The sequence below is a fragment of the Canis lupus genome, chromosome 22 (genome assembly GCF_011100685.1).
Source record: "Canis lupus familiaris isolate Mischka breed German Shepherd chromosome 22, alternate assembly UU_Cfam_GSD_1.0, whole genome shotgun sequence".
Lineage (NCBI taxonomy): Eukaryota > Metazoa > Chordata > Mammalia > Carnivora > Canidae > Canis > Canis lupus.
In genome coordinates this window covers 59,451,219-59,461,618 of record NC_049243.1, presented here as the reverse complement: position 1 = coordinate 59,461,618, position 10,400 = coordinate 59,451,219, and the positions used below count along the sequence as shown (strand labels likewise).

The 10,400-nt window shown below is 53.2% G+C and overlaps 1 protein-coding gene and 1 long non-coding RNA gene across 4 annotated transcripts in view; one reads left to right on the top strand and one right to left on the bottom strand.

Annotated features, from left to right (window-relative positions):
• The first annotated feature begins 2 nt into the window (after positions 1-2).
• On the top strand, positions 3-6,411 carry LOC111091719. Of its 3 annotated transcripts, none has more exons than XR_005376611.1 (3): positions 3-1,728; positions 2,210-3,844; positions 5,850-6,411. It is a non-coding gene; the product is annotated as an uncharacterized LOC111091719 (long non-coding RNA). The 3 variants fall into 3 exon arrangements; XR_005376609.1 differs by having other exon boundaries at positions 4-269; XR_005376610.1 differs by having other exon boundaries at positions 6-3,467; positions 3,593-3,844; positions 5,850-6,409.
• ARHGEF7 (Rho guanine nucleotide exchange factor 7) overlaps positions 4,203-10,400 on the bottom strand; it is a 126,448-nt gene continuing 120,250 nt past the window's right edge. Inside the window, 3 exon segments of the mRNA XM_038570061.1 lie at positions 4,203-6,798; positions 7,697-7,751; positions 7,900-7,999. Of these exon segments, the coding sequence (XP_038425989.1) occupies positions 6,676-6,798; positions 7,697-7,751; positions 7,900-7,999 (278 nt within the window). The 3' untranslated portion in view covers positions 4,203-6,675.

Below are 10,400 nucleotides of genomic sequence, written 5' to 3'. Positions count from 1 at the left end.
CAAGCCCCCTGACATCACAGAGGGGGCAGGGCAGCGATGCTGATAGGGCTGAGGGGGAGTGGAAGGGCCCCAAGCGTGAGGTGTGGGGCTGTGAACCCACCCAAGACCCTTTCCTGCCTACACATCCAGGCCTGGCTTTGTGTTCTGCCCTCGCTCCTGGGTTTTCCTTTGGGGGTGTCCATGCTTGCTGGGATGCAACAGCGAGCAAAACAGACAAACTCCAACCCTCAGGGATGCATAGCACCATGGAAGGAGACAGACCAAGTCAGGTAAGGCATGTGCTGCAGAGGATAAAGCAGAGCATGGAGTGGGGGCTCATTCTCTGCTTATGTGAGGTAAGCTGGTGGCCTCAGGCTTACATAGCATCTGAGCAGTTTGGGGAGGAAGTGAGGGAAGGCATGCAAGCCTGCAGCAGCAGCAAGTGCAAAGGTCCTGGGGTCAGGCAGGCCTGGCCAATCAGAAACACCAAGAGGCTGCACACTTGGGAAACCTGAGGACCCAAGTGGACAGGTCTGGCTGAGGCTGAGATCCCCAGGGCATGACAAGCAGCCAGGGGGCTGAAAAGCCATCTGTGTGCCTTGGAGAAGTAGCCTGCTGGGGCCACAGTAACTTCATGGGGCAAGCCTGGGAGGTAGGACAGGAGGGAGGCCTGTGCTCAGGCCAGAGAAAGGTATGGGAGCAGTGATGAGGCCCAGGTGGCCTGGGCCACTGGGGCAAGGAGCAGGGACTCCCGAGGGAGGGCTGGGTGCTATGGGACTGCAGGACACAGTGGGAGGGTTGTGGGCATGGCCAGCCTGCAGGGTTAGGACTGCCAGAGGCCGAGCCCTGGGTGGTGAGCTGTAGCCATGGGGAGTTAGTGGAGCCTTGCACTGGGCTGTGTCACTGCGGCCCCGGGAGCGGTGTTGGGAGTATCAAGGACCCAGCTGCAGGGAGACATGCAGGAAGACAACCTGTGACAACCAGGCCACAGTGGAGCAGCGGGTGCAGGAGCCAGGAGTGCATGGACAGCCAGGGTGGCCACCTGGGGCGGGCAAGAGCTGGGGTCAGCAAGGAGCCGGGCCCCCAGTGAGGGCTGCTGAAAAGCCTGGGGTCGGTGGTGCCCCTCCCTTCCAGGACATGGCTTCTGTCCCCCTCCTCCTCAGCCAGAGGATCTGGCCTCTTGGGGCCATGGTTTCATTGTAACACGAGGGGGACGACAGTCGCAATGCGTGGCTGGTGACCACCATGTGGTAGTGCCCACGTCCAGAGGGCTTCCAAGGGCCCCACATGCGAGCCTGGCACCCAGGGCACATGATTCACGTGCAACACGCTTCACCCGCCCGAAGGGCACCATTCAACGGTCAGAACAGAGTCTGCAGCCATCATGACCTATGGAAGGACGATTCCATCAGCCCAGAAAGACGCCCCGCACCCATTAGCAGGGCCTCGCCATGCCCACCACCCACCCACACCCACATGAGGTGTGGTCTCTGGGGTCCGGCTTCCATCATGTACATGGTTGTGGGCTTCGTTCACTGAGCAGCACGTCGGCACCCGGCTCCTCTGGAGGCCGGACAGGGTGCAGGACATTTGCCTCGTGTCCCTTCTGTGGCTGACCTCTGCTGCTGCCGTGGACCAGGGCCTCAACTATGGGACAGCCCAGCGTTCATGTTAGCCTCAAGTCCCGTCCCCAGGGAATGACGAGCAACCGCACCTAACACTTCATTTTAACTTCTGCTGTTGTCAACGGTGAGGCCTTCCCAGGGGCAGGGAATGGAGATGTTGTCCTGGGTTTCCCACCAGGATCCATTACACCTTCCAAGAACTCTAACCACTAGCCCCTTACTATCCCTGCAATCCCCTAACCCCCAGCAATCCCCAGGCCTAGCCCCTGGAAGGTGTGGTGGGAAGGGCAGGACCACAGTGGGCCTGGCTCGGAGGGCATGGGGTGCTCCGGGAGTCCTCCCTGGGGGCAGGGGCAGGGGCAGGAGCCCAAGGGGAGGAAATCTGCCCAGGGGCAAGAACAGGTGGTGTCAAAGGAGAAATCCCAGAATTAAAGCAGCTCTGTAAAAGCTCATGTAAGAGCCAAAGGATGCAATTTGCCATGTTTACAAGAAGGAAACTAGGGCTTCCTTTCGATCTGAGGAACCAAGTGAGGGGCCCTGGCCGCTCCTCCCGACCATCCTCCACACACCATGACCTGTGATTCTAGTCCCTTCTCTCCCAACAGGCCAGGGGGCCATGGAGCCAGGAACGGTAAGCAGCTCTGGGGGCCATGCCCATCTGTTCTTACACAACCTCAACGTTCCCTGTACAAAAAGGCCTCAGGGGCGCCCCAGAGTGTCTCACGACTGCTGGCATGGGGCTCCCAGACACGACACAGATGCCATCACACACCCCCGCCCCCACCCGGATCACAGCCGCGGCAACGGTTCACTCTACCGGGGCTGGGCCAGAGCCTTGCCAGCAGCCCCCAGGGATGGACGGGACAGCCGCCTGGGCTGAGCACTACGTGCCCCGAAGCAGTGGAGGGACAGAGGCAGGACCGAAGAGCATCATCGTGGCTGGTGGGTGTAGGCTGCCAACGGCCTCCTTTCTGAGCAGCCCATTCCCCGCAGAGTCCACAACACGGCCATGAACGCTCCGCAACAGAGGAAAGGCCGTGCATGGCATACGGATCTCAACTCCCCTTTCTGAAAAACTGTAAGTGCCAGATCATCAAGGTCATTTCTAAAACACCTTCTAGGAATTTGGCAAAGTTCATCAAAATTGAGGCACATTTCCAGAACTTAAGGCTATGGCTGTGACACCTGTGTGCACACAGGACATTCACTGCCCCTCCCAGGCGCCTACTAGTAACAGGGCACTGGAACCAACTGGCACAACCGGGCGGAGACAAGGGGTGAGTATTCACGTGGCTGCCAAGCGCGGGGGCAACGTGCACGGCCCTGCACGGGAAGATACTCGGGACTCTAAGGACTGTAATCCATGTCCTCAATCTCCCTCGGATTTTTCATGGTGTGTCACCGCGGCCCATTAGGCTTCCCACAGGGATTTAAGGTGGTGGCATGTACAGCAGTACATGGTCCGCGCACTCTCGTGTGTGGGCAACAAAACCACGAGTTCGCATTTGCTCGAAAGAACAAGGGAGGAGACGCGAGGCCCGTCACCTGGTTACCATCATGGAGGCAGGGATACACGCTCCTTCCCTATGTGCGCACGTTCTGTGAAGACTAGCAAGAAAAACACCTAAACTGCTTAACCCCAGTATGATAAACAATTTGAACCAGAGGCCGAGGTAGCTCACATCCTATTCACAGTGCCTCAACACAAGGGACTTCCTGCCTCATGCCAGTCGGAAATACTGGAAACCCTCCCAGCCCTGGACACCCGCAGCTCGGGGTGCTTGGTGGCCGGGCACCCGGCACACAGACACTCTGTGCAGCAGCTGCCTCACCTGCCACCCAGCGTCCAGGACACGCGGCCAGGTTCATGGCTGCGGGGGTGGCCTGCCCTTTGGGGTGTTGGGGGAACAGTAGAGGGATGTGACAAACATGAGCCACCATGTGGGTGCAAGTTACAGCAGCACCAAGCAAGACTGGTCTTTCTGCAGGACACATGTGCCGTCACTGGTCTCCCAAAAATCTGGGAGAAAGAAGACAAGATAGTGGACACCAAGTCACCCGACAAAGTTTTCTCAGAGCCCAGCGACTGTGCAGTGTACCACTCTGCTGCTCAGGGCACGGCTGGACACCCTGAGAGGGAAGGAGCATCACCCGGGAACATTTTGCCTGCTGCTGGTGTGGCCACGTCTGCTCGGAACCCGGGCTCCAGCCGCTGACCCGGACAGAGGAGCCATGGGAGGGTGAGCCAGGGAAGGGCAAGGCTTGCTCTCAAGCACACAAGCATCACACGCCAGTCCTATGAGTGCCATGGAAATCCTGGGACACACTTTCCCTTGTTCCACCCACGAGGCGGGTTACTGAGTGTCTTCCAGAGTCAAAGTTGTTATTCTGCCTCATGGTGCCAGCTTCCCTTTCTTACCTACGACCTTCCTTTTCCTAATCTGAGTTATCTTCAAATATTCCCAAACCCTAGATTTTAAGGGCAAACGTGGTTGTTCCAACATCAAAAATCTGCACCAAAGTATTTAAAAATTTAAGTCAAAAGAAAGCGTAAAGGTAACATGCACCAAAAAAAACCCCACATCACAGCAGAGAAACTGATGTTGTAACATAAGGAAATCGGTTTAATGATTATGACAACGTAGCAGGAGTCAACACCAGGAGAATCTGTGGCATTTACATGACAAGGCCCCATCTCTGTGCATCCCAGAGACGCAAAGTGGGGGCAGTGGGCAGAGCACACAGAATCAGCAGTGCCCCCGTCCCAGGGCCTGGCACATGCGCAGAGAGGCACATCCCAGAAGCACAAAGGACAGTCTGTACATCCCAACATCGTACAGAAATGCCAAGTGCGTTCTCTCCTCGCCCTTGGGGTACACAGAGCCCCTTCCACCCACCACCAGCAATCCCAGCCCCTGGGAAGGCCTGGCAAACATGAGTGCTCTATTTACAACAGGACATGTTGGTAGGAAGAACGGTGCTCAGACTCCGCTCCCTAAAGAGCTTCCTAAGGTACCAGATGTGCGGGAAGACAAGGGAACGCATCCCACGAGCACCCCCATGGCCCTGTCAGAGCAGGTGCAGGCGGGAAACACCTTCTTACTCAATGCTTCAGTCAGCTTAAGGCAGGTTGTAGGAGACCCGTCCTGGGATGTGGCCGGCAACACAGCCCATTAGACGGGGAGAAATTGGGGAGTGAAGGCTGTCCCTGAGTCCAAGACTGCAAACTTTGGCACACTCCGAAGAGTTTCCTACAGCAAAGGGCTTGTGCATCACCAAACTCACAGTAAAATAGGGCTTCCTCTAAAGAGGCTCTCTCTTGCCTAGTCCTAGCACTAGTAAGCAGAACATCAAGTGCAGGAAGCAGAGAATTCTACTGGAAAGGCTGCAGGAGGGCAGGCCAGGGCTGAGCCACACATACCCCTGCTGGGGGCATAGCCAGGAGGGCCCAGCTCAAGCCACTGCCCGACAGCATTAGACCTGGGTGAGAATCCAGCAAGCAGAAAGAGTCCGAAAGTCGCCAGCTCAAAGGCATCAAATGATCCCCATGCAGGTAAAGGGTCACTTGACCTGTAGATTGCAAGGCCCGAGTCACACCTGGTACCACACAGGCATTTCTGAAAAGTTTGCAAAGCACAGTGCTGCCATTTGGTCTTAAAGACAGAACACTTGTTCTATGGAAAAGTCTCTCAATGCAAAGCTGACCTCTTCAGAAGAGAGGAGCGGAAAGCGCGGCTCCGGGGCACGGTATCCTGCCTACAAGGAGGGATGAGCTGGCTCCAAGGCTGCGGTTCCTGCCCAGGGGCCCTGATGTCCCCAGATTCCCAGCCCAGAATGGTCAGCAGAGCTGGGCTCAGGCAGGCTTCCTCCCTGCCCCTGCTGCCATTAGGTACTTGGGGGGGGCAGGGGGGATATACCCACATTTAAACTGATTACTTGAGGCAGAATTATATTGCTTTATTCTCACTGCAAGAGGGAAAGCGTTCTTTTTCCCGGTGAGCACTGAAGGCTTGCTGCACACTGATGGTAAACAGCTCAGAGTTTACAGCGGCCTGACAGACTTGCACTGGGCCCTTGCTGAGTCAGCTCACAGCACCCCTGGTGGGCCTCCATTGGCCTCAGTGATAGGTAATAAATACTACAGTTATTTACAGGGTCTCATAGAGCTTTCTCTTGGGGGAAGTGGGGAGTGGGGGAGGCAAACAGTACATTTTGCCACCTTATTAAACCCGCCTACACGTGTAGGTCTGTTCTCCCCCAGGGCAGTGAATGCACACCACTGAGCCGCTGTTCTCCTGAAGCGGACAAGCGCGGACACCAGCAGTTGACACGATGCTGTGCAGGGGACTTCCTGGGACTGCTGGCTGACACTCAAGTCCCCCTCACCAAGTCAGGGTCCCTACCGCGCTTGGGTCCACTGCACGTCGGTGACAGCAACACTGCTTCAACAGAAGGCTTTGGAAGGTATTAAAGTATCTTTGCAGGTGTAAGTCAGATTACATGGTCATACCAAAAAGGAGGTCAGTCTAGAGCACACGGGGGCTACAGTGGCAGATTACAAAGCAGGTGTCTAGAAAAGCATCCGGGGACCTTCACGCCTCTGCTTCCCAAAAGCAAAGGAGCCAAACTTGCTATTTGTGGGACCAGGAAGGTTAGTGGGAAGGGAATTCTAGCATAGAGGGTCAGCCCAGATACAACAATCATGGATGTGCATTCAAAACAGGGTATTTACAAGAAACATGTATATATAATTATTTATATATATCTCAATAAAAGCCAGAAACACCAGGTTTGGTAGTCACTGCACTTATTGCAAAATGAGGTAATAGAGATGTTAACAGCGTAAAAATAATGCAGTCCAGCCCCCAGGGTCCACACCTCATGTTTGTATTCTTCAGGAACAGTGTGACTGTTTCTATTTGTGTGATAAACTCCAGCTTTTCCATGCCGGGAAAGCAAGATGACTTTTGTCCAGCCTTGCCCCATGGTCCTTAAGGTCACCCTGGCTAGGGTCATGGGGCTCCCGGCTTGGTCTCTTAGCTGGTCTCAGAGCAAGAAGCAACGACATTCCTCAGAGGTTGGTCTCATCCCAGGCAGGGTCGTTCATGTTCTTGAGAACTTTCCTCACCAGCTTCTCTAGGTCTTTGCGGGCTCTCTGCTCCTCCTCCAGAGATTTCTTCATCTTTTTGTTATCCTGTAAATGAAGCAGACCACAGGAGACTGACTGTCTTGGACACAGAAGAGGACTTCCATTTCCCAGGAGCAATCCTAGGCTGGAACCTGCCATCTTCACACAGACACTCCTGGGAGCCAGGACCAATCACAGATGGAAGAACAGCCCTAACCGTGGAACGAGAGAATTCCCACATAACACGATGAGGAGAACGGCTCAAATTTACCAAAGGAACAGCGGACATCTTTCCACATATGCAATGATCTTAAAATCTCTTTACAGAAAAATGGTAGCAGCAGCTGAAAGGATGCGCAAGTAAAGGAGTAGAGCTTTCCTTCCACACTTTCACCTGCACAAACACGTACCCACTGCAGAGTGTCCCTTCAAACGCAGAAGAGAGGCACCTGGAAGCCATGTTGAAACAGAGAGGTTGGCCGAGTGCGTGTCCAGGCACAGAGCGCACCACACCCCAACCCCCCCCCCACCTCGCATGCAAGGCTCACCATGAGCTCCTCAGAGACACAAGTTGGTATGTAACATACTTTATCCAAAATATGCAAAAATACAAAATACACTCAGTTGCTTAGCCAAGTTCACCTGACTTCTTAAGAACAAGGACCATGTGTTACGTCAGCAAGTGTCGCAAAGAGAATCTCAGTAGGATTTTCAGAGGTTTTAAATGACGATTCCAAAGGGACCTCAGAGGACTTGATGCCAACAGTACAGTACAAAGTTTGAACAAGTCACTTTAAAAATGTACCTCCTGACCTGTCCCATTCACCGGGAACCAAAGTGACCCTGTAACTGAGAGGAAGGACGGCCCTTCAGTGCTACTGTGCATATGGATGAGTGGGCTTGCTTCTCATCCGCTGCTTTCCTCCCACCCGGTTACAGGGTTAAAGAGCTGGTTATGACTCACCTGTCTCAACTCCTGGACTTCATCCTTTAATGCATAGACCGTGTCGACAAGACTCCTGAAACAGAAAACGATGAACACCTGAGCTAGGATGAGACACAGCAGTGCTCCAGCTGGAGGCACGTCAAGCCCTCCACGCTAAAGTCCCAGGTTAAGGCCAGTGCCCACCCTGACATGTGTGTGTGTGGGGGGGGGGGGTTGCTTACTTCTCCTCAATCACCGTCTGACCGTTACTCTTCGTTTCCTCAACTATCATTTTCTCCTCTTCTGGAAGCAAAACTTGTGGAGCGGACTCTTTGCGCGAACCTATGTCATTAAAACAAACACACAAACCCACAGGTGAATGCACTGGCAGAATTGAAAACCTGACTTGACAACACAACTTAAAAGTTACTATTAAATCCCAGGGACCGTGCGTTACAAAACTCTATAAGATACAACATGGAAAGACAGCTTTTACCAATTTTCTCCACTTCTGCCTAGAGAACTCAGTCTTCCTCATGCCTAAAGCATCTAGATGCAAGGAAGCACCAGCCTTTTGGCGATTTATTAAGCTTCGGTTCCTGAATCGGGATCACGGAGCTTTTAAATCCTGAAATCTTCCACAGGTAGCAAGGTCCTGAACCCAGGGCCCTGGATGTTTTGGAATAAATACCAAAAAACATTGGGAGGAACACTGAAACCAGCCAAAGTTTGAGGCAGCTTATTCCGGGCACATTAGGAAGGTAGGTCAGATGGGCACGCACTCAGAGTGCTCACAAATGCTGGCGAATACTGAACTCTAGAACAAGATTAAAATAAACACTGAGGCACGTGGTTTAGAAAAAGATTTATTCTTTCATGAAAACCTAATTTGACATTTCCTGGAACATACACATTTTTCCAAATGGAAGGCGGTAAACCACAGACAACACCGAGGAAGCACTGCGTGGGGGCCCTATCCCAGGAAGCCTGCGCTGTGGGACAAGTCTTTGAGAAATCAGGAAACCCAAGTATCTCACAGGGAAGAAAGGAGATTCAAGTCTTTTTGAAGGATACAAGAAAGAAAATTTGAGGTAGTACTTTCTTAAAGGTTATACAGCACTAGAACATTTATTGAGAAATATAAATGTTTGGTTTGAGGGAGGAACGCACCCCCTAGGATACAAACACCCACAAGTAGTATTTTGACAAACATTTCTCAATTAAACAAACACACTTGCTGTCTGATAGCTGCTAACTGATTACGGAGATGCCGATACAATCCGCTGGTCTCCCGGCTGTGCCTCCTCACATCACAGAGACGTTCACTAGAACACCGTCTTAAAGATACAAGGATTTAAAGATGTTTTAGCATCCTCGTATCAGCTCACACTCCTCTGACCAGGACTAGCAATTACCATCAGAGCCTGCCAGCCACGGGGCTCACAAGCAGCATGCCACAGGGAACAGCACTGGAGTGTGCCGGCCACAGGGCCTTGGCCTAGATTCCCCCGGTACCATCTGGACGTCTGCGAGACCTGCTCCGTTCCATCACACAGCCAGGGAAGGGTGTCAAATCCAAGCACACCATGAAACGTAAGGGCAGGAACCAAATGAAGCTAGGCTGCTGACCTCCTCCTGTCATCCAAGCATGAGAAGATTAAACTCTGGGCAAGTACCGCTGTATGCCACACGGCCTGAGCTCCAGCACACACACGTTTCTATAGCAAGGAAGGAAGGGCCCCCTCGGTGCATTGTAACTTCAGGACTATGGTCAGATGGAGCACTTGGGACTTCGTCACGACAGGCTGGGGTATGGGGGTGCATCGGCATGGTTTCAAACAGGACTGTCCACTGATGCTCCTCTGTTCACACCCATCACTGCCAGGGACAGGGAGGCGTCGCTCTGTTGTACCCCTCACTATGGGGCTGCCCTACCCACCCACCCTATCACAGTCACCCATCCACAAAAGGAATTACTCTTCAGACAGAGTGAAACATCCTCAGAGGAACACGTTTTTAAAGACATCACTGCTAACAACTGCCTCCTGGAGGATCACCTATTCCACATGCCACGGCTCTGTGACGGATTGCAGGCACGTTGTCTTCTAGGCCCTTCCGGGGCTTCTGGGCCACACCGGAAAATACTGCTCAGGAAGGAAACTGGTATGTGAGACAAATAAGAGAAAGCTCAGCGGGACAAGCCGAGGTAAAAGTTCTGAAGGCCATGGAACATCCCGTGCTTCCAAGACATGCAACGTTCCCTCCGTTTTCATCTGAAGACTTAGTTCATGAGCTATTTTGCCCAGAAAAACAAAGGGATTCGTAAGAATTCACATGTGCATAGACATGTAGCAAACAATGGCTTTGGCGACTTTGCTGTGAAGAGAAGTCATTGGACAACTTAGCCAGATACTAAGCGCCCTCGCCATCACCTGCTCCATCATGGTCAGACCACAACAGGCACCAGTTGTGTGTCCGTCACCCTTGGCTGGAAATACGACGTCTCATTAGCTCATTCACGTGAGGACACGACAGGATGAGATGTTCATGTGGCAGCGCTGTGAAAGACTGGCTTCCTTACATCTCTCTCTGGCTATGTCCACCACTTGTTGCTTCCTGGGCAGCTGGCTCACATCAGGTGCTGCCAGCACTCCCAGCTTCAAACACCAAGAGAAACCAGGGACACCTGTGTCGTAAGGTGACATGCATGGATCAGATGGCAGGTGCCATCCCACCCGCAGGA